Source organism: Sorghum bicolor, chromosome 10, assembly GCF_000003195.3.
Source record: "Sorghum bicolor cultivar BTx623 chromosome 10, Sorghum_bicolor_NCBIv3, whole genome shotgun sequence".
NCBI classification, from domain to species: Eukaryota; Viridiplantae; Streptophyta; class Magnoliopsida; order Poales; family Poaceae; genus Sorghum; species Sorghum bicolor.
The window spans coordinates 44,483,814-44,509,431 of record NC_012879.2 but is presented as its reverse complement, the minus strand read 5'-3'; the positions used below and the strand labels follow the sequence as shown (position 1 = coordinate 44,509,431).

Sequence of the window (25,618 nt, the reverse complement as noted above, 5' to 3'; positions counted from 1 at the left end):
TTTCCAGAGTTGGAAATATGAAAGAACATCCGGAGCTTATCCACTACTCTCTTCTTCATGGTAGCAACATGTAGGAGCCTTGGACTGGGTAGACAAGATTTAATCCTTTCATTTTTCTCATGACAATCAGAGATGATTAAACAAAGTTTGAGACAGTGATTAATGGTAGTCAAGCAATGTGTGCAACTAAAATACTGCAGCCATGTTCAGAACTCCATGTTACTAAATAGTAGTATATTGCATTTCAAATTGGTTTAAGTTGGAGAAAACAAATATGGATCATGATGGTGGCAAGACAAGGGATCAACCCCTAGAACAGTAGGCTGCCCACACTCCCCTGCGTGTGTCAGGTAGGCCCTTGAGAATTATGAATAGTAGGGAGGGAGGGATAACTTGGACAGGCGGCACAGTGACGAGGAAGTAGAAGCTGCGAGGATTATCAATCGTTGCTGCTCAATTGTACAGTGGGTGTGGGGTGTGTCACGATAGTCGATCTGTTGCAGACTCCAGGACTGCAGGTGGTGAGATCAGCGATCTGTTGCAAAGAGATGGCAACGCCAGCGCTATGGTGAGTAGTCAGCAGCAGCAACATCCAAAGTGCAGGATGCTAAATTCTCAAAAGCAGAGGATAAGTACTAAATCTTTGCAACGAGACATAATTTCCTATTAAGATATTTTAAAAGTGGCTTGCTATTAACATGAATATGAAATTGATTCAGTAAGCAACGCTAGGAGTCTGTTAACTCAAATTTGCACAGGACAAAAAGGCGGAGGCACAAAAATCATGTAGCATTTCACTATGATTAGTAAACAGAACAAATGAAGCTGGTGTACATTGATTTAAACACGAGCAGTCCTTACATTCCATAATGTGTCACTAAGCTTCTCAATCGATCTATCAAGTAGATCATACTTTTGTCAAATATTAGTAGTAGCAGTTCCAACACTAGTCTGGTAGCCTTAAAAAATCAGAGGCATATTGAGCAAAGCAAGCATTAACAATGAGCATAGCCCAGGCAGTTTTTGAAGCACCTCTATCCAGCCATTTACAATGAGGAAAATAACATCTTGTTAAAAATTTCAAAATATCCATGCATGCCAAGCATCCCTGTACACTTGCTTATGCTTCTACTGTTGATGTTATTGATCTAGCAGTAGATATTATACTCAGGCCCAGGACACCGGTCTCCATTCTGTCGCTGCAGCGCAGTGAACGCCTTGCGGCGAAGCCACACGAGGCAGACTCCACCAAGCAGGCTCAGTGCGTGCTGATGCAGAAGCATGCTCAGTGCGTGCTCATGCCGTGAGACTCCTGAAACACTGGGGCATTTCATGGCTGCCAAAAAACAGTAAACTATGAAGACAATGACTAGATAGCAACATTACAGTAGGTTGCCACAGGACTAGCCTAATAATCAGTAATATTTTTAGGGACCAAAGGTGTAGGTGGGGGAGCACACAACACACTTGGATCAATCAACATCACAGTTAGAAGATGCAGCTTAATTAAAACTGTAGAAAACACGATGCATGTTCAGGTCGATGTCCTTGTTCTGTTATCATGTGCTCATCTGTGGATTTACATGCATGCACAGCCTCACACTGAAACACTGCAGACAAGGAACAATATCAGCAATGGAGGCTGCAGGTGGTTTCCGACAGCAGAAATTACAATATTTCCTCCTCCGGATAAATATACAAGTGTTTAGCCTGATTGAGCATCATCAATGTGGACCTTGGAGTGGCGGATCTGAGCATCATCATGGCCACCAATCAAGGGGATCATGACCGCCAATCAAGAGGTCACATTGATGATCATCCTTGAAGTCCTCCTGAAACACCGCAGCATCTGATGAAATTGAAGATGATAGAAAAAAATAGTTTCAGCAACCTGCTGCGATAATTAAAGAAGACGCAAGGAAGTAAAATCCTGATGTTGGTGTTAATGATCACCAAATAAACTGCACTGGACTCTCTCCTTTACTGGGTCAGAGCCAATCTTTTTCACAAAAAGAAAACAAAAAAGTTTGTAGGCGTAATACATGTATCCACACCTGTATAAATGGATCAGATCAGATTCAAATACAGATAGCCATGAATCATTTCAGAAATTACAATAAACATCTACATAAAATGGCAATGATATTCAATTAGCTGGCTGAGTTGCCTGAACTTCTATAGCCTATTCACACAATACAGTATGGATCATGTTAAATGTCTTATCTAAATAACCAAGCAACATGGTCTGTTGCTATTGTACCTCATTCCAGAAACTGCTATAGTATTAATTCCTATGAAGTGTAAATTACCTCAGTATGAGTGACAGAAACTCAGGGGTTCATCAATTCCCCACCTAAGTTAGTTCAGCTGTTACAATCAAAAGCACTTACAGTTAGATAAGGATCAATGGTACTATTATCATAAATATTAGTTCAAAAGTTAGATGCAAGAGGCAATCAAACTGAGTAAAACTCAGAACTGATCAATAAGTAAGAACCTTAAAACACAAGTCTATAACATATATGCGTAAGCAGAGTGGAGGTTTTGCTACGCGGACAGAAATAAACTGATGGCGATAAGTTGTCTAGTATTCTTTAGAAGAAAGAACATTATGAGAGGAAAATAATTTTCTAACCTTGCAACACCTCTCTTGGTAGGAGCAATGATTTTTCCCTTCATCCATTAAATGGCTTCCTTCAGGGCATATATGAGCCCATCCACCACTATTAAGCTTTGAAAGTGCCATATCCATTCTCTGAACAATGAAAAAAATAGCTACAAGTGAAGAGTAAATCTGGTGATGCATCCAACTCAATAGTCCAAATGTAATCAAACATACCCATGATTTCTTATCATAAAAAAGATGAATTATTCAAAGCATGAAGGCATTAACAGTACAAATATAGGAAGAGGGCAAAAAGAAGTATGTAAACCCATGCAGTGAGAAAATCATTTAGAATAACTCACAACTGCACATGTGCTAATCTCTTTGTTTAAAAAATAGCACACCTCCACCTGTTGCAATAATTCTCTAAGCCTGGTGTTGAATTTCATTATGTATTGCTACCATTATATTCCCCAGAAGTATAGCAGGGAAAAATAACAAGTGAAGGCATGTAAGAGCATATCTGCCCTTTTTAATTCCTAAGATGACACAACTCACTAAATTAAATATTGATGCTTATGAATCTCACGAACAAATTAGTTCACTACAAATCTGCTTGAACTGCAAGTCCGACGCAAGGGAGAACATACAATACCTGAGTTCTTGGACCAAAAATAAGAGATATTGCGCTTACTGAAGCATCTTCCACTTTCCACTGGTGCGGTGGTGCCTAAACAAAAATTGGAAATAGACAACTATATATAGACCCTAAAATGATTGGAATAATAGAAAATCTCTGAACAGCATGCCAAACGCCCAGACCATATGGGCCACAGAAACTTAATTCTTCAGATTTCCAAAACTTTATACTTCAATTATAGCTGCACAATTAATTAAGCAATATACGATATTGAAGATGATGAATCAAAGATAGGGCTGGGAAGAGGAGGGCATGTACCTTGAGCAAGGAGAGCAGCAACACCTATAAGTAAGCAATTGAAACAGAGTTTTAAACAATGGGTTAGAGAACGCACCTAGGGCCAACAAGAAAACACATACCACAGTTCAGTATCTTCAAGCAAACATAAGCTGTGATGTGAGGGAGTGGGTACATCTACCGCGAATTCAATCCTGAGACGACGAGAGGAGCGGGCACCGTGATGAACAATCAATTTGATTCGCTCGAGAGAAGAAAAAAACTGCCTCCTGTACCATGATGAAGCCAGTCGCAGCAGATCACACCCCGAGGCGCCTCCGCCGCTGCCACCACACTCCGATTGGGCACCAATCCACACCGCTCGAGGGGAAGCTGAGCCCGCGTTGATCACGTCGCAGGGCATGGACGCGGGGCAGAGGGGGTTGAGCTCGAGCAGGTCATGCGCGCGACCCTAATCATTGGTACTAGGCGTGAGAGAGGAGTGGCGTGGGAGAGGACAGAGGAGGGGTCGCAAGAAAGAGGAGGGTCGGCGAGGTGGATCGCGGGGAAGCGGACTAAGACTCTCCAATAAATATATATATGGATGGATATCCGTGGTTTGTGTCTACTCAATCTAAAAGTTCACTAGTGCTAATAGGGGGTAAGAATAGCAAGATAGAATAATAGATAAGTCAGATAAAGGTAAGTAAAGATAACTGGTAGTGAGCTAGCTAGGTGGGAGGACAACGAGTGAGTAAGGACTTCTATGTATCTAACTCTACTTCTGTGTTCTAATCCTGATCAATGTAAATGACTCAACTAGACTAGTATCCAAACAACCTTGTGTGGTGGAAGTCGACTGCAATAGGAGGACGAAACTCCTATCCAAGCGGACTTTTGTCTTATGGGCGCCTACAGATCGTACCCGACGTGAATAGAATCTACTGGGAAGCAGAGGCCTGTCACGCTTCGCCACCGCCCGCTAACACGTTTGATACGGTGGCATCCACTAATAAGCGCTAGCCTAAGCACCTCGCTTACACTAGTCTTATAACTTCAACTATCACGTAAATAGCCAAAGCCCCTAATGGTAGTGGAAAACACACAAGGTGTTGAAGACACTAATCTAACTAAGGCAGCTACACTAATAAGACTAAGACACAACACTACTACAAGTATAGTAATGCACTAAGCAATACTCAAAGTAAAGACTTGAAGTAAATACTTAGTAAAGTAAAGAAAGACTATATTGATATAAAGAATGTAATACAAGAGAAAAGGTATAAGAGCTATACCAGACTCTCCAGAAGACAGCTCCGGAGACCCAAGCTTCGTTCGACTCGACTCTAACTCCCACTCTAGACTAGACTACACTACACTTGATCTCCCAAGTGGGATTTGGAAATGAAAATGAGAGATGTGTAATGGGAGATGGAGGACCCCTCCTTATATAGGGGTGAGAGAGGGGGTGCCATGTCAGCGATCCGCGTGCTCCTTCCTTCTCCACCTTTGGATGCACCGACCTCCCAACCGCCTTAGATGGACGGTTGGAGCATTACCACACATGAGGAAGGTCGGTGGGAGTGAACCGACTCCAGATGGGGCCCATATGTAGGTCGGTCGACCTGCCATTTGGCTGACTGTGGGTCCCACTGACCTTCTGGAAGGTCCTTAGGTTAGTGGGAGGTTGGGCGAGGTGGCATCACCCAATTGGTTGGTCGGCCGACCGACCTTTGGGGCCCCTGGCAAACCACTGGCCTCCTGGTGGTGTCCCCACTTGTCTGTGAAGTGTTGTCCAAAATTGAGTCTAGTTGCACCCTTGCTTGCTTCCATGTAGGCCCAAGGATCCATGTGCTAAGTGTTTGAACGTTGAGGGCAAGCACACTTGGATCCAAGGGTTGGGATTGACTCCTTGGAGTATGCCATGGCTCATGCCATGGAGGGAGCCCCTGGTGGGCCCAAACCCTGGTTGACCGACCTAGGTTATGGGGCCCACAGGGCTTATTTCCTTCTTCCCTGCATTGAACAAGCTAAGAGTACAAGTGGAACTTTATTCGTGATGAATATGTTCATGTGATGCTTATCTTCCTTCAATCGAGGACTGTTGATGGGCTTTTGAGTATATAGAACTGGGTCTTATTTCCCGTCAACACCGTCGTCGATCCACCGTCCATGCAACAGTGATGAAGAATGAGGAGAGGTAGAGGGAAAGAGAAGATAAAAGAGTGGTAGTAGATTGATTTGTTGTGTTTTTGTGTCGATTGGATAGATGAGAACTCAATCGGCCATGATCCTCTGATTGTCTTATCCTAGAAGAAACATCTCTAAGTCTTATTTTTCATATTTCCCACGAGTTTAGAATAGTTCAGATCAGAATCCCGAAGGCCCAATCCGAACATGCCTTTTTATTAGTTCTACCAGTAGTCGAGTCGAAACTCTTGACTCGGGTCGAAACTCTCGACGTTTGTTAGAACTCACGCATTTTCTCGAGGGCATAGGTTCTTCATCCGGACTCTGAATTAGACGTTCCATATATGTATTTTGACCGTCTCGATGGGAGGAATGCAATGGCAAAGTCCGTTCCATATATTTTGACAACTTTACAAAATGGACAATATTGGTTGTCAACACAATGGTTGGTTCATAGAACCGATGCCTTTTTGTTTTTCTTTTATAACTTTACTAGCCCGTGCGTTGCAACGGGAGAAAAACATCAAATGGTAATAGAAAGTGATGATATAACCTTACATATCTATTTATATTTATCCTTTTTATAAAATTTAAAGTCCATAACTTATTTTTTGATAGTTAATATTTATAATAATATGTAGCTTGGAGACATATTTATATAATATTAAAAATAGAAATTAGGCAAACCTTATCTTATTCTAATATTACCTCTTAATATACCCTAGTATTATATTAAAACATGAGAAGTTTGTTGCTAGCTTTATTTTTTATTTAGATTAGGATTCCTATGAAATATGATATATCAGTTAAATGCATATAGATTATGAACATATGGCTTATGAAGTGTTTATATGACATAACAACACATCGTGCGAAGGTAGTGGAAGCATTTTTTTTACATGTTTAAATTGATTGTAAACTATTTTGCAAGCATAAATCTAGGTAAATTAGTAAATCGGTGAGATATACAGGAATGGTGCTAGAATTTTTACCACAAATAAAGCATCACAATTAGATAGGCTACTATAAAAAATTCATAATAATTAGAGCAAGATAACTACATTTTTAATGTTACACTAAAAAGCACAGGCAAGCCTCTCCAGCCAAAAGATATACTAAATTTTGTGATATTTTTTTGTTTAATGCATGGATCTACATATGTGGAGCTGAACAAAATTTCTTTTGTAATTTTTAGATTTTTTTCTACGAATTACTACACGATCAATTTTCAACCAATTTAAAGAATAAAAGAAAAATAAACTAATAGGACAAACACTTTGCACCTAGGTCTTGTATTTTCCGTGTGCTCTATGTATTGGAGATTTTGCATTGAAAACCCTAGAAAAGTTTCTATTCTCCTTTTCTTCTTATCATTGATGCAGCTGAGGCTTATCATTGATGCAGCTGAATTGATGCAGCTGAGGACAGGTCGATTTTAGAGAAGATTGGCGAACTGAAATTTTCACAACGTCTGCTATATCCTCTTCTGGAAGCAACAGGCGGTGGCGAGGCGAGCGCCGCTTGCCGCCGGGCACTATACCAAAACAGCACAAAAGAGACACTCAATTAGTGACTCAGAACTGAAACGCGTCACTCATAAGTATATTAGTGACGTGGGTAAACAACACGCGTCACTGCTAAGTTGCTGGCCATGCCCTAGAAACAAGATGCGTCACTAATGACAAGGTATCAGTGACTCGCCCCAAGAAAACACGTCAGTGATAATAGAAGTGACGCATATTAACAAGGCATGTCACTGATATGTGGTTGTATTAGTGACTCTTCTCAACAAAATGTGTCACTAGTAAGGAAAGTGACGCGTTTTGTCTAGACGCGTCACTAATAAAAAGTATATTAGTGATTCTTCTCAACTAAACACGTCACGGCTAATAAAAGTGACGTGTGTTGGCTGGATGCACCACTAGCATTTAGACATATGAGTGACTCATCCTATTGAGCCACATCACTATTCACCTAGCCGGTGAATTATTGCTTGTTTATTACTCCCTCTGTCTGAAAGCTTCAAGTTCTAGAATTGTGTTAAGTTAAACTTTAAAATTTTGACCAAATTTCTAGAAAAAATGCTAAAATTTATAGTACTAAATTAGTACATTAGATTTATCATAGAATATATTTTCATAAGATACTTATTTTATACTCTTTTATATAAAGTTGATTAAATTTTGAAAAGTTGGACTGGCATGGATTCTATAAATTGAAGATTACAAGGACAAAGAAAGTATTTATTATTTATTTATTTAGGAAAGCTCACCTTGTTGGACTTGAAAAAAATTATAAAATACAGCTAATTGAAGAGTTAAGTTTGGACTCTGTATCTGGATCCACCAGATGTAACCCCATTCCCGTCATCTCTCTCTCGCCTCCTTTCCCCCATGGCATCCAGCGCCGCCGGCTGCCGGTCGCCCCTTCTTCTCCACCAGCCACCGCCACGCCACCTCTCGAATCTCTTCCTCTGCCTCCACCGCTCCTCTTCCACCACCACCATCTCTCTCTTCCTTCCCCTAATCTAGCTGGAGCCTCCACCTACCTTGTGCCATGGACAATAGCGCAGGCGGGTACTGCTCCAGGCGGTGCAGGCGGGGTTCGCTCTGGCGCACGCAGGGGTCCATGCCGATGACAACACATTTCCTCCCAGCCTGTGTCAGTGACGGTTTGCAACCTCGACGGCGCACACCCTACCAGCGACGGCGAGTGGGCCCCCATGCACCGGTGGCGGTGAGCACCCTCCCCATCCTCAACCCCATCCCTGCAGAACCTTCTTCTCATGCAGGGTCTGGAGACCACCGACGCAGAGTACTTTCTTCGAGCCAGACGATGTCTTCAGTGCCCATGCCTAGCAGGTGTTCGAGGCAATGCCGGCAAGACCACCTGACTTGGCCTCGCAATTTTTTCTAAGATTTAAATTTGTTTGATCTGCAATCTCTAGGCTAGCTTATATTCAGACTTGTTTTTTGTTCCAAATTGGTCACCAAGTCTATGCCTTTGTGTTAAATACTGTTTGAAACATAATTTCTAATTTTGTGTAGTCAGAAGCAGAGCTGCATGGAGTGCTTAATTTATGTACTGCTGTATGTGACTTGTACATTTTGTTATATATGACCTATACTATATTGATGGTGTCGTGCTTGGCCTCTAGTGAATTAGGAGTAAATTGTGATGGATTGTTACAAAATTGGATACTTCTTGTCAGTATGATGTAGTGTATTACTATGTTACCTTCTTGGAGTAGCTCACTGCCAAGATACTGCATGGCTTAGTAATTTCAAGGAATTCACTAGTTGATTTCAGTATATGCTGCGTAATTAAGATTTATTAATAATCTGCAGATATCCTGAAAAGCAGTTGAATTTTGCTTGAGTCTGTTTATTTTGCCTTAATCAGATTAGTAATCATGTAGATCAGTATATGATCCCTTCTTAGCAAAGGAAAGTGTTTAATCAAGCTATGTAAATTAAGGTAGCAACAATCAGTAAAAGACCCTATAAGTAATGCCTAGTGCTACTAAATTGAATGCAAGTGACCACTGGTCCAATATTTTTTTCTTTTCTGAGGAACTAGAATTGTCCTCTCTGCAATCAAAGTATATATAAGTGGCACTTCAACTTGTATTTAATTTGCATTATTTTACTGGCACTTTGAAAGAGTTGCATAACCTTTTCTGTATATTTATATGCAATTTCTAGTGAGGCAGCGAAGTGAGAAGTGACACCTGACAGATGCTAATCAGTGGTATTACATTTGCACTGAAAAGATAGATAGATAGATAGAGAGAGAGAGAGAGAGAATGATGTTTCTTCAAAGTCTTGTTCCAGGAAGCAGTAAGGTACTTTTCCTTTGTTTAGCACGAGCAACTTTCTTAGTGCCATTTGGGATTACAAATTGCTTTTCTGAAGGTGTAAATTCACTGGACTAGGGTTGTGGTGAAGGAAAGGCTCTATATTTACACACTGGACCAGGGTTGTGCCTACAGGATCAGGCTACTAGGATTGGTAGAATACCCTATATGGCCGGTTCTTGATCTGCCACTAGGGTTGATAGTATTATACTTAGATTGATCATGTTATGTTACTCTAGTCACATTGTTTGGTTTTTTTTGTATTTTTTGCTGTTGGAATGCGTCTGATGTATATAAATGAAATCTATTTCTTTGAAAATATATCTACCTGAACTAAAATTTTATTGGATTCTCATGCTTATTGATGAAATATTACAAGCATGGCAACTTCTCCAAAATCCTGTAAGTAGCCCTACTGCCATGCTGAAATTATTTGGTATGGCAAACATTAAATAGATAACTAAGATCTGTTACGGGTAGGTAAGCATTGCCACATTTTTTACTTATCACTTCTATAGATCCACATTCTCGAGACATATAGCAACTGCATTTTTTATTGATCACTTGTATGGACTTTCTGTTATGTGTAGGTAACTGTTCCCAGCTGTTCTTTGTATTTTTTTTGTTTAGCTGAGTGAGCACTACTGCTCAAGTTAGAAGTAAAAGTACACGCACAATTTGAGTTGTGTCCTACCTTTTCTTTGCTTGTAGGTTTCAGCAGCTCAGAGGAGCAGCATTGGAGGTCCTTTCTTTATCAATTCCCATCGGCATCTTTCAGCTTCAGCTCGGTAAGCATCAGTTCACTTCTGATAGAAATGTCCCCTTTATGAAACAGTTTATTTGTTTGGTTCAAAGTACCTATTATTATTTGTTTGGATCAAATACCTATTATTGTACTTCTGCAATCTATCTGGGATATATCATACTGGTTTTCTGTAATTTATGCTAAGAATTGTTGATGTACTGCACTGTTTGATTTGCCTTTTATTTACTGCCCAATAGTCAGCAAAACTGCTCAGCTTATTTTTCTGTGGGTTCATAATGAGTGCCTTCATTCATAATGTCGCATACCTTCTGTATATCTCTCTGGTATTGTTTGTACTGAACTAGCTCTGTACTGTCTCAGTAGTAGTTTACTGCACAACCTTATCTGCTTTTGGGGTAGCTTTAAACCCTTTACCACTATACTTTGCACAAAGCTTACAATTTTTCTACAGGAAGGCTATGCACTTATGGACTAATTTTTTCTAATCTCATTCGGATATGTTAAAAATTCATATTAAATAACTCAAGATAAAATTAACTTCAGCGAGTTATAGAATTGACTCACAGAGATCTGTTAATGCATGGCCTTTCTTTGTCTCATTAGCTAAACAACTACCTTTTTTTATCTATTTTCTATTTAAAAGGCTGATGAGGTCGTGAATTACTGCTGAGGCTAGAGGCTACTCATGGCTACTTTATTCTTTTGCATAATTTTATTTTTTTATATATTAACAGCTGAAATATGACTGAAATATCAACCGATCATACCTGTTTTGACTTTTAAGCATAGTATTCTTGATACTTAAATATTTAAATAAGATGCTATCACTAAAAAATATGACCCAAATATTTAAATAAAATGCTATCACTAAAAAATATGACTGAAATTCTTAAAGTGCATGTGTTCTCTCTCTCATATGTTTCTCTCTGATATTAGCAGTTGAAAATATGACTGAAATTATGTGCCTGCAGGACAAGTACTATTGTTGTCCAGCTGCTTAGAAAGAACAGTGAAAGATTGACAACAACTGACCGGAAAGGCATTGTGCTGCAAATATCAAAGCATTATGTTCCATAGTGGCATCAATAAGGTGAATGCCTCTCTATAATGCAATAAGTATTGTGCGTCAAGAACCATAGAGCAGTTAGCTCTTGTACTATTAGAAATCTAGGCTACTGCTCATGTATTTTTAGGTTGTGGCTCATTCGACAAATACTTTGTAGCCTAAGTTGTATCAAAGTTTGTAAATAAATTTATTGCTGAAATGGATGAAACATGTGTAATGTGTGAAATAGATCTTCAGCCAAAGCTTCTGTAGCAACTCTAAATAATGGGGTACTGAACTGGAGCCCAAATAGTATAGCAGTACGTATAGGTCGAGACTTTTTTTATATAAAAATTATCATTAGTGACGCGTATTGGCTAAATGAGTCACCTATCAGATCCACACCAGGGACGCGTCTTGGCTGAACGAGTCACAGCGAGTAAACATTAGCGACGCGTCTTAGCAGTATGCATCACTGATAATGGGTCATTAGTGACGCGTCTTGACTGGACAGGTCACTGCTGAGGGTCATTAGTGACGCGCCTTGACTGAACACGTCACTGCTGAGCATCATTAGTGATGTGTCTTGACTTGACGTGTCACTACTGAGGATCATTAGTGACGCGGTTTTATGCGTCACTGGTATGTTCACATCAGAGACGCAATAAAAGTGACGCGTGTTTTTAGTGTCACTAATGACAGTTTAGACGCGTCACTAATATGGCTTTGTGGCATAGTGGGGGCCGAGGGGCTAGCCCGTGCTAGGCAACCTGCCACAGCTGGGCGGGAAGACGCACCAGACGCTGCACGAGCTGACCAAGGTGTATGGCCCGCTGCTGCGGCTGCGGTTCGGCAACTCCGACTTGGTGGTGGCGGGTTTGGCGGCCGTGGCCGAGTAGTTCCTCCGCGACGCCAACTTCAGCTGCCGCCCGCCAAACTTCGGCAGCGAGCTCATGGCGTATAACTACCAGGACGTAGTGTTCGCGCCCTACGAGCCCCGGTGGCGCGCCATGCGCAAGGTGTGCGCCGTGAACCTCTTCTCCGCGCGCTCGACGACATCTGCGACGTCTAGGAGCGCGAGGCTGCGTTCATGGTGAGGTCGCTCCTCGCGGAGCAGCAGGCCGCCCAGGCCCCGGTGGCGCTCGGCAAGGCCGTGAACGTCTGTACGACAAACGCGCTGTCTCGGGCGGCCGTTGGGCGGCGGGTGTTGCTGCCACTGGCGCTGGTGAGGAGGGCGCGAGGGAGTTCAAGGTGATCGTGCTTGAGATGATGGAGGTGGGCGAGGTGGTCAACGTCGAGCCACCGGAGATAGTAGGAAGGCCAGGGCTACGCCGGCAGCCGGAGAGGAAAGCAAGGATTAGCTGGGCTTGCTGCTGTCCATGGTGGAGGATGAGCGGAGCGACAAGGTTCCTGTGGAAAGAACGGAACGCGAGAACCTTTGGAGAGACGCCTCGCTCGCCAACGCTGATCCTCCAGGCGATCCTCGACGAGGCCGACTTCGGGATCGCGGCCGGGTTTCGCCGCCTCTCGGCTCTGGTGTGCCGTCGTTCGCATTCTTAGTGCGCGTATGCCTCCTCTTGTAGCGCTTTTCCTCTCTGCAATGTAAACTCTTGCTTTCTACCAGTAGGCGTAGGGTTTCTTCGGTAATCTACGGATTACTGTGGGGTGTACGGACTCTTCTTCTGCTTAATGAAACACATGTCGTTGCATGTTTTCAAAAAAAACGAAGTCAGGATCACCGAAACCAATGTCAAGGCACTAAGTTCTCGTTTTCAATCGTTTCCAATAGAAGCAACCTGTTAGCCTTTTTGGCTAGAATCAGTCGAAGCTAAAAATCTCAAGCCAACACCCTCGTAAATATACAGATAGAGGACAAACACTTTGCACCTAGATCTCTCTATACTTTCTTTATTTGATATGTATAGAAAATTTTGCATTAGGAACCTTAGAAAAGTTTCTATTTTCTTTCTCTTCCACCCACATTGAAGCCACCGTCAGAATTCAGGACGGACGCGGATTGGTGGACAGAAAACTTTGGGGGTAGACGAAATTTTGGCTCTTTATAGATAGGTATAGATTGAATTTCTAGCATGAGTTATTATAACATTAATGTGGATGATTAAAAGGGAGTCAGAAGTCGTAATAGTAAGAAAAGAAGCATATGTGTGCTTGCATTGGCTTATTAAAACCTTATAAGAATTTCTGTCCATATATGCAGTTTTTTTTCCCAAGACTACTCCAAAATTGCAATAGTGCAATACTTAGGTTGAGAGGATGGCCCACTCCAGAGTGGGTTTGGTTTAATCGGCCCACTCCAGGCCCATCCGAAATGGCTCAATAGTAGCCTCTTCACACTACAGGAAAACTGGGCTTTGCCGACTGCTAAAATCCTTTGCCACCTGCCAAAGGCAGGGCAGTCGGCAAAGACTTTCTTTGCCGACTGCCCAGCCATCCTGGCTGGTGGCAAAGAAAGGCAGTCGGCAAAGACGTCCTTTGCCGACTGCCTGACAGGTGGCAAAGAAAGGCAGTCGGCAAAGGAGCCTGCCTGGCAGGTGGCAAAGAAAAGCTGGTGGCAAAGGTGGCGGCCAACTGACTCCGTCTCTTTTGCCATAGGCAGTCGGCAAAGACAAATTTTTTTATTTTTGAAATTTAAATTTAGGTTTTAGACATTCGATGTCATCACTTGCTCCAAACTTCCTCAAACTTTTTTCATAGACTCCACATGCAATAAGAGTGAACCTTAAAAACTTTCGTGATTTTGTGTCCCTTTTTGCTATATTTTGTTAATTAATTTCTTTAATTGTATTTTCCACCGCAGAATCCTACTTTGAACTGCAGGTGCATCAAATAATGAAACATAGTCATTCAAAAAATGATATTCATGTTGGAGAGTCTATTTTAAGGTCATTTTCAGAAACTCCCCCAAAATTTTGACGTATTTATCCATAGAACATGACCATCCAGGTGTGGTATAGGTGGTTTTTAATTTTATAAAATTCAAACAAAGTCGGAAAATTACGAAACTTGACGAGGTGTCATGTTATCACATGTGGAAGCTATAAAAAAAATTTGAGAAAGTTTGGAGGAAATTGCAGTATCAGTTGAACAAAACCCACACATTTCCAATATGATCGCATGTGATCACATGCGGAAGTGTTTGGGTTTTGTACATCTAACATCATAACTTGCTTCAATTTTTTTCAAATTTTTATCATAGGCTCCTCATGTGATAACATGACACCTCAACAAGTTTCGTAATTTTCTGATTTCGTTTGAGTTTTATATAATTAAAAGTCACTTCTACCACACTTGGATGATCATGTTTCGTGGGCAAGGACTTCAAAATTTTGGGTTAGTTTTTGGATATGGTCTAAAAATACATTATTCAACATGAATATCATTTTTCAAATGGCTAAGTTTTACTATTTCATGCACCTATAGTTCATAGTAGGATTATGTAGCGGAAAAATCAATTTAAAGAAATTAATTAATGAAATATAGCAAAAAAAGTCAAAAAATCACAAAACTTTTTGATGTTTAATGTTATCACATGTGGACTCTATACAAAAAATTTGAGAAAGTTTAGATCAAGTTGCAGTATCAGATGAACAAAAACCAGATATTTCCAATATGATCACATGTGATCACATACGCAAGTGTTTGGGTTTTGTACATCTGATATCATAACTTGCTCCAATTTTTTTTCAAATTTTTATCATAGGCTCCTCATGTGATAACTTGACACCTCAACAAGTTTCGTAATTTTCTGATTTCGTTTGAGTTTTATATAATTAAAAGTCACTTCTACCACACTTGGATGATCATGTTTCGTGGACAAGGACTTCAAAATTTTGGGTTAGTTTTTGGATATGGTCTAAAAATACATTATTCAACATGAATATCATTTTTCAAATGGCTAAGTTTTACTATTTCATGCACCTATAGTTCATAGTAGGATTATGTAGCGGAAAAATCAATTTAAAGAAATTAATTAATGAAATATAGCAAAAAAAGTCAAAAAATCACAAAACTTTTTGATGTTTAATGTTATCACATGTGGACTCTATACAAAAAATTTGAGAAAGTTTAGATCAAGTTGCAGTATCAGATGAACAAAAACCACACATTTCTACATGCGCAAGTGTTTGGGTTTTGTACATCTGATATCATAACTTGCTCCAATTTTTTTAAAATTTTTATCATAGGCTCCTCATGTGATAACATGACACCTCAATAAGTTTCGTAATTTTCTGATTTCGTTTGAGTTTTATATAATTAAAAGTCACTTCTACCACACTTGGATGATCATGTTTCGTGGACAAGGACTTCAAAATTTTGGGTTAGTTTTTGGATATGGTCTAAAAATACATTATTCAACATGAATATTATTTTTCAAATGGCTAAGTTTTACTATTTCATGCACCTATAGTTCAGTAGGATTATGTAGCGGAAAAATCAATTTAAAGAAATTAATTAATGAAATATAGCAAAAAAAAGTAAAAAAATCACAAAACTTTTTGAGGTTTAATGATATCACATGTGGACCATATAGAAAAAATTTGAGAAAGTTTGGAGCAAGTTGCAGTATCAGATGAACAAAAATCAGACATTTCCAATATGATCACATGTGATCACATGCGTAAGTGTTTGAGTTTTGTACATCTGACGTCACAACTTGATCCAAATTTTTTCAAATATTTATCATAGGCTCCTCATGTGATAAAATGACACCTCAACAAGTTTCGTAATTTTTCGATTTTGTTTAAATTTTATATAATTAAAAATCACATCTACCACACTTGGATGATCGTGTTCCCTAGATAAGGACTTCAAAATTTTGGATGAGTTTCTTGACACGGCCTCAAAATAAACTCTCCAATATGAATATCATTTTTCTAATTCCTAAGTTTGGTTATTTAATGCACCTGTAGTTCAAAGTTGGATTATGCGGTGGACAATTCAATTAAATGAAATAAATTAACAAAATATACCCAAAAAGGTAAAAAAATCACGAAACTTTTTGAGGTGTCATTCTATCACATCTAGAGCCTATAATAATAATTTCAAAAAGTTTGGAGAAAAAAATTGAAGCAAATTGAGGCTGCAAATAAATTAGAGAAAAAAGTGCTTTGCCGACTGCCCTGGATCCAGCCAGTCGGCAAAGGATTTTCGTAATTAAAATTTCGAGCCTTTGCCGACTGCGTTGCCAAGTGGCAGTCGGCAAAGGACTTAACCCTAAAAGGCCCCATCCCACCGTGACTTGTAAAAAAAAAACAAACGCGCCTCATCCTGTCCGCACCCGCAGGCCAAGCTCCCCTACGCCGCCGCCGCCCAACTCCCCTGCCTGGAGCGCCGCCGCCCTCTCCCCTGCCCGCAGCGCTGCCGCCCAGCTCCCCTACGCCGCGCCCCACCCCTCTCCCCTCCGCCACACTCCTCTCCCCCGCGCCCTGCCCCTGTCGCCTGCGCCCCGCCCCGCCCCTCTCCCCTGCGCCACGCTCGCCTCCCGGCCACGCCCCGTCCCGGCACCCGACGTGGCATTCGCGGTGGTGCGGGTTGGAACGGATTGATCGAAGCCGCCGTCGACCGCCACGACGACGACGACGACGCAGCCACGCCCTGATCGAGTCCGTGTGCACCACAGGCACAGCAGCTCACGGATCCCCTCCCCTCCAACGACGGCCCTGCCCCTGCGTCTTCATCTCACATAAGGTACGCGCTTCTCCGAGCTTCTGACTTGTTTTCTGCAACTGTGATTTATGTGTGTTCCATTGAGATTCCAATGGCCTGATAACATGTAAGCGCGCGTCAATTAGATATATAATAACCATTGTGAATCACGGGGAAGTAACAGGTAGCAGGTTTGCTGTTTTCTTTTTCCTCACAATTTGTCTGCTATCAGTGAAATTCTAGGGAGCCATTGAAAAATGCACAAGCTATTAGGTACAGGTAACCTACTCCCCCATCACAATAGTTTGTTGAGGTGTAATGTTCCAGCGCAACCCCCCTCCCCCCAAAAAAAAAGTGATTGCTGTTTTTGACCAGTTGCCACACAAGTTTATTATCTTCCGTGGGCATGCCAAAAAGACGAGAGGCTTAAGGGATGGTACCTTGTGCAATTGGTATCGCCACGTGGTAAAGCGCCTGTCCCAAACGATGATGATTACAACTTCGACCCGAAGGCAGATAGTGGAGAGTTCTATCAACCTGAGGGGCTAGAAGGGCGTTTGGAGATAGAAATTCTTTCACTAATGGGTATGGAAGTAGACAACAACATCGATGAGGATGAGGGTGAAGTGGTGCAAGATGCTAAGGACCTAATGATGCTTGAGCGATGGAGGGCTCGGCGCGAACTAGGTGTTGAGGACGATGGAGGTGGTGACGAGAATGAAAATGATGAGGACTTCGGTTTCGATAATATTGATAGTGATGATGATAGCAGTGATTGTGATGACGGTGGAGGCGATGATGACAATGGTGATAATGATGATGAGGACTTCGGTTTCTAATTCATGTAATACTATATTGTTCTTATTATTACTTTGCAATTATGTTTCTAATTCATTTTGTTCTTATTATTACTTTGCAATTATGTTTCTAATTCATTTTGTTCTTATTATTATTTGTGCTAATTGGTTTAATCTTTGTCATTGCATGTATAGGACAAAATGCCAGGCGGAGGTAGACGGCGACGACCGCTACGAAAGGTCACCTCGATCTACATGTCGACCGGCGTCGACGACGAGGCGGAGGACGAGCTGCCGTTGGTCGAGTTGTCGGCGAGGTCTCGCACACGTCGCTCGTCGACGAGGGAGCTCTTTCCCCCAGACGATGACCAGGACGGGGGCGGCGAGGACGGGGGCGGTGAGGACGGGGGTGGCGAGGACGGCGGCGAGGACGGGGGCGGTGAGGGCGGGGGTTGCGAGGACGGGGCAGCCAGGGCGGGAGCGGGGCGACACCAGCGGAGACGTCTTCCTCAGGTTCGAGGAAGCCCTACCAGCGCGGGATCACGCGCCTCCCTTCCACCCCGCTCGCGGTAGCCCACCGTCCGTTGATTCGACCCGAGGGTCCAAAGTAAGTAACCATTCATGTTTTCACAATTTATTCATATGACATGTTGAAAATTGAACTTCGGACTAACAGTTGTTCTTAATGACTCGTGCAGCAACTGGAAGCTTGTGAACGGGGGCAGTTCACGCCATATTAATGGCATGCTGGGCCTCCTGCTTAAGAAGCACTATCCTGGCCTTGTCACCATAGATGGGATCCAAAAGCCACCCAATAAGTGGCCGGATTTCTACAAGGTCAAGGATGCAGATGAGGTTCCCCTTGCTGACGTGATCAAGAGGGAGTTCTGGGTGAGTCTTCATCGCATGGCTTTGTTAATGTGAATGCATTTGTTGGACATAGTTGAAATAATGAAATGATACATGATATCTGTATGCAGGAGTGGTACACGTGCGAGCCGGGGCACGAGATCGAGGCGTCACGAGTGCAGGACAGGGTTTGCATGGAGAGACTGAAGGACATGTACTACGAGGCGCACCTCCAGGTCCTTATCAACTACCACGCCGAGGTGCTTGGCCAGTCGCTGCCGAAGGCGCAAGCCAGGGCGATGATCCTCTCGCCCGAAACTGACCTCCCCAGGGAGATCTACCTCCAGGTAAGTAGGAAACATTAATTTTGATTCCATTCTAATTCATCTTCTTACTCACCCAAGTGCATGTTGTTCTACAGCATCCTGCTGATTGGTGCAAAATGCACATGGACTGCTGGGAGGCGATTGTGGACTCGTGGACAACACCTGAGGCATACGTGAAGCGCAGGGAGAAGTCCGGACATGCCAAGGGGAGGACAGGTGCAGCACACCACCAAGGGAGCCGCCCCCTTGGAGCTTACATGGACACATGGGTACTCTTGACACTACTTTATTTATTTATTTATTTATTTATTTATTCATTCTCATTACGTGTAATCGTTCTTGTGTTTTCCTCGTAGACCCAGTCGCATGGTGGCCAGGTGATCAACGAGTTCACGGGCTATGTCCTATCTCACCAGGGCAAAGCGACAGATCCGGAGAACGTCTACGACCCGACGAAGGGGGCCGACGCGTTCACCAACCCAAACGCCTACGAGAAGGTCGTCCAGTACACCGAGGCAGTTCGCAAGCGCCATGGTGAGGCCTATGATCCGGCCACCGAGCCTCTTGACACGGACGTCCTGATGAGGACGGGAGGAGGGAAGCAGCATGGGCGGTACTTTCTTGCCCACAGCGTAATCGACCCGGCCACCGTTCCCACCCTTCGTGAGGTTCGTCGATTAGACAGCACGACCTCATCGGACGTCCCCATACAGCCTCGGTGGCCAAGCTCTACGCAGATGATGGCGGTGGTTCAGGTAACTATTTGTCGTTTATTGGATTTACATATGTAACTTTTCTTATGCATTGTTTAAACATCACGAGTGTAATATTGCAGTCCGAGCTGGCCGAGCTACGGGCCCAACAGGCGGCCCAAGAGGAGGCTCATCGGCAGCAGCTGGCGGCCCAGCAGGAGGCCCATCGGCGGCAGTTGGAGGCTATCCAGGAGCACTCGGCGCGTCAGATGAAAGATTTTGCCAGCTTCTTTCAGGGCCTGGAGATCCCTGGTTTCAGATGTCCTCCGTTGCCAGCTTCTTTCTTCGCTCCACCCCCTGTTCTTGCTCCACCCCCTGTTCCTAGCCCTTTAGGGACTCCGGTGAGTTTCTAGCAGTCTGTCTATTGTTTTCGTTTGTACGGCTATCCCACATGTACTAATGAGATCACTTCTCTTTGCAGCCACCATCGGCAGGTTCAAACCCGACTCCACATGGACTTTCTCCAGGCCAGGTGGAACCAGGTGGTGTTCCTCCTAGGCTTACGCAGGCGGGGGCCTCCGGGTGGGGTAGCGACCCTCCGCCTGCCCAGCAGGTCGGATCTGGGTGGGTGTACAGCAGCGCGCCGCAGATTGGACCGTCTTCGTGGCCTCTGTGGCCAACTGGGAGCTCTTCACACCACGGTGGCGACGAGTCGCAGGACGCGTGACTAGCTATATGGTTCTTCTACTTTGCAGGATGTTGGATGTTGGTTTAGCACACCATGTTGGATGTTTGATGTTGGTTTTGCACACTTAGTATGATTTGTTGGATGATGGACTTGTTGAACTCATTTATTATGGTTTATGTGTGCTATATATGTGGATTTGTGTGATATATATGTGGATCTGTGTGATATATGTGAATTCTGATTATATAATCATATTTGTGATACAAAATAAAAAAAAACAGGCTGAAATTTTACTTATTCCAGCTTTGCCACCTGCCCAAAAAAGGCAGTCGGCAAAGAGCCCTTTGCCACCTGCCAAAAAAGGCAGTCGGCAAAGAGCCCTTTGCCACCTGTCAAAAAAAGCAGTCGGCAAAGAGCCCTTTGCCACCCGCCAAAAAAGGCAGTCGGCAAAGAGCCCTTTTGCCACCTGCCAAAAAAAGCAGTCGGCAAAGAGCCCATTGCCACCTGCCAAAAAAAGCAGTCGGCAAAGAAATTCTATTATAAAAAAAATAAGAAAAGCCGCAGTCGGCAAAGGGGATGCGCTCCGTCATCTCACGACGACGTTCGTTCCCTTTGCCGACTGCCATATTGGCAGATGGCAAAGGCTTTGCCGACTGCTTTTCTCTTGGCAGGTGGCAAAGGTTTCTTTGCCGACGGATTCTTTGCCACGTGTTCTTTGCCGACTGCCACGTGTAAAGCAGTCGGCAAAGCCTTTGCCACCTGTTTTAGGGCCTTTGAGAATTCCAGTAGTGTCGGTAGTACTTAAACCCACAACACGGTCCACAAAAGTCCATTATTTGTGCACAGGAGGCTTGGCTATGTGTTGCAAATGATTCAATTAATAGATCTAGCATGCCGCCATCATCGTGTGAACTCTGGAGTAGTCCAAGTAGTTGTGATGGAACTTGATGGAAAGTATAAAATCTACCCCCCTAATGGCATGCATGCACTCTCCTGCTAGCTATTGGATGTGCATGAAGATGCGCATGTACAACAAGACATTGTCTCTCTCGTGCTGTACATGTATGTGTATATCTAATGACGCGCAGCAAGAGAAGCACATGCCCCTCAAAGGAAAAAAAACTACGTTCATAAATTTGCTTCATAGCATTGGTGTAAGTTTTTTTAGGGAAACAGGAGGGGTCGTTTTACCCCCTACTGGATTTTATTAAAAATTTAAATAAAGTGTACAAAATATTACAAGCCTCGCTTAGGAGACAAAGAAAGAATAGAAGAAAATAAAATAAATTATACATAAGTTTGTAGCCATGTCGTCAACATTGGTTGCATATGATTTTCTGCTCTTAGGATAACCTGCCATTGGCGTAAGTGGCGAATCGAACATGGGACACAGACTGAAATCACATTTTTAAGATAGAAACTTGCACTCCTCCTAATGCTGAAACACGCGTCAACGTATGGCATGTAGAACAGAAGATAGAAACTTTGGGGTCTCTGCATCTTGAGATAATTAATGAGATCGATGCGCATACATATATCATCGATCGTCGGCTGTGACTAGTAGATAGTACTAATTTGGCATTCCGTAACATGATCATCGGTCTGCTGGTCCGGCAAGCTACTTTATTTGCTTGCTAACTATGTCAGTAAATGCCTTTGAAGTGACCCCGGTTGGCTATTCAAAGACCTCTTATGCTACTACACCTGATTAACTGCAGCTAGCTTCCAAATGAGCGACGTGTATTCGACGAATTGGATCGGAATTACTGAATACTGATACATGCATTACGACGAGAACGCTTGCTGAATCTCTTGCACCAGCTCTTCAGCGCTGAGCTCGCACTCTATTCCAATCTGTTGGATGGATCGATAGACTGGTAAGTGAAGAGTGTACAAAGCAAAGTGACGGCGGTAGCATGTAAAATAGACTTAGTTCATATGATGACATGATATGTGGGATGTGGACAGGTATGTATATTAGATATTATTCTTTTATGTTATTATCATGAAATATGCACAGGTCCGACAATGACGAATAAAGTAAGAACAAATAATTAGTGAGAAATGATTTGGTTATTCAAGATGCGGCAAGGGCTAGTTTGGCTTGTTGCCTCACTACGCCATAATGCAGTTGCAGGTGTCTGGCGCATCAAACTTTTGGCGAGTGTGGTGTAACAAAGTGAACTACTATGCTATGCTTTTGCAGCGGCATGCCGCAAACGTGACAACGAACCAAACTGCCATCTCAAGTCAGGCGTAGGAAGTGTGGCGTGGTATGGTAAATTATGGTAACCAACCAAATACACATAATTTATTGATAGTTTAAAATAATAGCATAGGAAAGTAGAAATTTTCAGTAAAATATAGAAAAAAGAAGAAAACAGCAAAAACAAAGCAGAAATTATTGATTGTTTAGAAAAGTAAAACTTTTTCAGCAAAAAATAATAAAAAAGAATAAAACAGCAAAATAAGGCAGAAAACTAGATCTACTTAAAGAGATGTCATATGCCACACAGCATACAAGAGTTAATGCACAGTGCACAATAGGAACCCTGCACCAGTACACTATGCGAGCATAGTGTCACTTCGAGAGCAAATGCATGTGATCTACTGTATGTGCCAGGATGCCAATATATCTCCGGGTACAGCCTATGTATATCCTAGCTACATAGCTAGCTACCCTACGTACCACAATTACGATCACTGCAACTTCAATATGCAGTTTATGGGAAGCTCACATGAAACAAATGCATTTAGTTAACAATTATTGATTAATATTGTTTGCGCTGACGACGTCATAATATATGGGCGTGTCCATACTACATTGAACACGTTAGGCGCGCTGAATGTGTGCTACAAAGATTTTTTTTTTCTGATGAAAAGATGTACTACTATACTGCAACTACGTACAAATCGTTGGAATATACTCTTTTTTTTTTGAAAAATCTGGAGGGGTTTTACCCCTACTCCCTCCGTCCCAAAAAGAGTGTCGTTTTAGAATTTCAAACATCTTATTTGACCATTCGTCTTATTCAAAATTTTTATATAAATATTATATATTTTGTTAAGACTTATTTTATCATTAGAGATATTTTACTCGTAATTAATTTATTTTATAATTTACATAAAAATTTTGAATAAGACGAACGGTCAAACACGATGTCTGAAAGTCAAAAACGTTACTCTTTTTGGAACGGAGGGAGTACAGTTTAATTATTAGATTGGATAAAAAAGTTCTGGAACAAGAAATCGTTGGAATATACTCTATTTGAGTTGATGAACCAATTACGATTTATTTATATATGAAAAGCAAAGAAGAGAGCACCTTGATGGTGTAGGAGTTCACCGCAGTGTCGTTGACTGTGTTGATCTTGGCGTCGAGGATCTCCAGTGACCGCCCCTCCAGCGCGGCGATGACCTTCACGGTCTGCCCAGGCGCGCGGTGCGACACCGTCTTCACCACCAGGTTGGCGCCGGAGAACTCCACCTTCACGTCCGGGAGGACGACGACACCACCGGCCGCTGCTGGCAGCGCCGGCTGCAGCTGCTTGTTGGTGGCGGCGTAGGCGCAGAGGTCGGCAGCGACGGTGTCCAGCGACGGCAGGTAGGATGCTGCCGCTGGCTCCCGTGTTGGCGTCATCGCCGGGGACGCGTAGGCCGACGAGCCCGGTGGCGGTAGGGGCACCGATATCGGCTGCCTGCGGGGTTTGTACGGGCTGCTGGGAGCCGGCGGCGGCGTCCTGGGGCTGATCGGCACGGCGGGCCGCGGGCTTATTGGCGGCGTGGACTTGAGTGGCGGCAGGGGCGGCCGGGGGCTGAGCGGAGGGCGAGGGCTGCAGCACGCCGGTGGCCGTGGGCTGAGCACCTGCTCGGTGTAAGCCTTGCGCTGCTTCTTGGCCTCCAGCGACTGCAGCACTTGCTGCAGCTCCTTGATGTAGTCCACCACCCCTCCAATGATGGATGCCTGGTCTCCCTAGGCAATCATACCATAACGTGCAAAACATGTACAACCGGTAAATTTCCAATAGTAATCATGGAACAGATGATGAATCGATCTCTCGGCTTTATTAGTAATACAAGTTGTAAGAGTAGTTACTCGTTTGACGTAGAAACAAGGCATGAGCGAGCGGAGCACGGCGAGGTGCTCGTTCATCTGCTTCCTCCGGTTACGCTCCACTGTGATGTGCGAGGTCTTATTTGCCGCACCATCTTCACTCGCGGCCGCTGCATCCGAGGACACCGGCGAGCACCTTTGCCTCTTTGGCGCCGGCACCGCCGTGCCGTCCTCTTCCCGGCACCCTTGCCGCCGACGTTTAGCTGCCGCTGCCTTTGGCGTTGCGGCGGCGTCAGATGCACTCTGATGGAGGACATCAGCGCCGCGGGGAGTAGTTGCACCACCGCCAGTGACGCAGTCCTCCCACGCCTCGAGGATGCCCAAGAGGTCGTCGGTGTCGGAAGTGTGCTGCCGCATAAGCTCGCCGTCGACGTCGGAGAAGAGCTGATCGCACAGTGCCTCCGCCATATATGATGATTGCTCTAGCTAGCACCTATAGTAAGTACTACAAGAGCAAGCTAGTACTAGTACACACAGAATATTTGTCTCTCTGCCTTGGTGAAGGAACCAACGGTACGGTTGGAGAGAATGTGTGCGTGATCGGAGGAATCTTGGCCAGCTATATGTCTACTCTTCTTAAAGCGTACGTATGGTGAGGTCGATCTTTGCTGCCTCCTCATTCGTGGTTGCTCATGAGAAGCGTCGACGGGTCATAAATAGGGGCCGGAAGCAAGCAAAGACGGCTGGCCAGGGAGCACGTACATGCATGGGTGATAAATGTCCATTGAATGTGGGCGTGCCCAACTACTATGCTATAGCCATGCTTTGGTATGTTACGTTGGTGTCCCAACCAAGGTAGACATATGCATAACATATATTGATTACAAAAGAGTCATCCACGCCTAAATCCTTAAACTAGTAATTAACTAAGCCATGTAAATAGCAATCAAACTAGCTTTTTGTGTGTGCTAAGAGCAACTTCAAGAATCTTTCTAAATCCTACTCTCTAAGTCATAGTTTGCAATGTTATTTGCATAAAAATTATTTTCTATATCTTTTCACTCTCTAACAGTTTCGCTATATCTCGTGCTCACTCTAGATAGCCGTGTTCACGTCTTTTTATTTTTGTCTAGTGAAAAATCCAGAGTACAAGATGACTATATTTAG

General features: G+C 43.3%; 3 protein-coding genes and 1 long non-coding RNA gene across 12 annotated transcripts; 2 read left to right on the top strand and 2 right to left on the bottom strand.

The window, feature by feature from the left end:
- Positions 887–4,091, bottom strand: LOC110431330. 8 transcript variants are annotated; one of them, XR_002448824.1, is made up of 5 exons: positions 3,818–4,091; positions 2,636–3,736; positions 2,310–2,367; positions 1,954–2,054; positions 887–1,849 (listed from the first exon to the last, which is right to left on the bottom strand). It is a non-coding gene; the product is annotated as an uncharacterized LOC110431330 (long non-coding RNA). The 8 variants fall into 8 exon arrangements; XR_002448821.1 differs by having other exon boundaries at positions 887–1,610; positions 1,736–2,367; XR_002448820.1 differs by having other exon boundaries at positions 1,954–2,367.
- Positions 8,059–11,703, top strand: LOC110431312. Of its 2 annotated transcripts, none has more exons than XR_002448789.1 (3): positions 8,059–9,555; positions 10,279–10,355; positions 11,305–11,703. XR_002448789.1 is itself a non-coding variant. In XM_021450305.1 (3 exons), the coding sequence occupies exons 1-3, from the start codon at positions 8,268–8,270 to the stop codon at positions 11,408–11,410; spliced, it is 363 nt and encodes a 120-aa protein (XP_021305980.1). In that variant the 5' UTR covers positions 8,059–8,267; the 3' UTR covers positions 11,411–11,703. The 2 variants fall into 2 exon arrangements, 1 of the variants encoding a protein (XP_021305980.1); XM_021450305.1 differs by having other exon boundaries at positions 8,059–8,447.
- LOC110431153 (alpha carbonic anhydrase 8-like) lies at positions 12,469–16,945 on the top strand. The gene is made up of 2 exons (XM_021449868.1): positions 12,469–12,629; positions 16,684–16,945. The coding sequence occupies exons 1-2, from the start codon at positions 12,469–12,471 to the stop codon at positions 16,943–16,945; spliced, it is 423 nt and encodes a 140-aa protein (XP_021305543.1).
- Positions 21,594–25,125, bottom strand: LOC8058852 (transcription factor SPEECHLESS). Its single transcript, XM_002437016.2, has 3 exons — positions 24,494–25,125; positions 23,723–24,370; positions 21,594–22,251 (listed from the first exon to the last, which is right to left on the bottom strand). The coding sequence occupies exons 1-3, from the start codon at positions 24,917–24,919 to the stop codon at positions 22,183–22,185; spliced, it is 1,143 nt and encodes a 380-aa protein (XP_002437061.1). The 5' UTR covers positions 24,920–25,125; the 3' UTR covers positions 21,594–22,182.

Coding starts and splice junctions, on each gene's coding strand:
- LOC8058852 (XM_002437016.2), bottom strand. CDS start 24,919: ATGGCGGAGGCACTGTGCGATCAGCTCTTCTCCGACGTCGACGGCGAG. Junction 24,371..24,493: donor CTTGTTTCTACGTCAAACGA/GTAACTACTCTT, acceptor ATGATTGCCTAG/GGAGACCAGGCATCCATCAT. Junction 22,252..23,722: donor TGAACTCCTACACCATCAAG/GTGCTCTCTTCT, acceptor TCCATCCAACAG/ATTGGAATAGAGTGCGAGCT.
- LOC110431153 (XM_021449868.1), top strand. CDS start 12,469: ATGGTGAGGTCGCTCCTCGCGGAGCAGCAGGCCGCCCAGGCCCCGGTG. Junction 12,630..16,683: donor AGGGCGCGAGGGAGTTCAAG/GTGATCGTGCTT, acceptor CCGCACCCGCAG/GCCAAGCTCCCCTACGCCGC.
- LOC110431312 (XM_021450305.1), top strand. CDS start 8,268: ATGGACAATAGCGCAGGCGGGTACTGCTCCAGGCGGTGCAGGCGGGGT. Junction 8,448..10,278: donor GCCCCCATGCACCGGTGGCG/GTGAGCACCCTC, acceptor CTTTGCTTGTAG/GTTTCAGCAGCTCAGAGGAG. Junction 10,356..11,304: donor CATCTTTCAGCTTCAGCTCG/GTAAGCATCAGT, acceptor ATGTGCCTGCAG/GACAAGTACTATTGTTGTCC.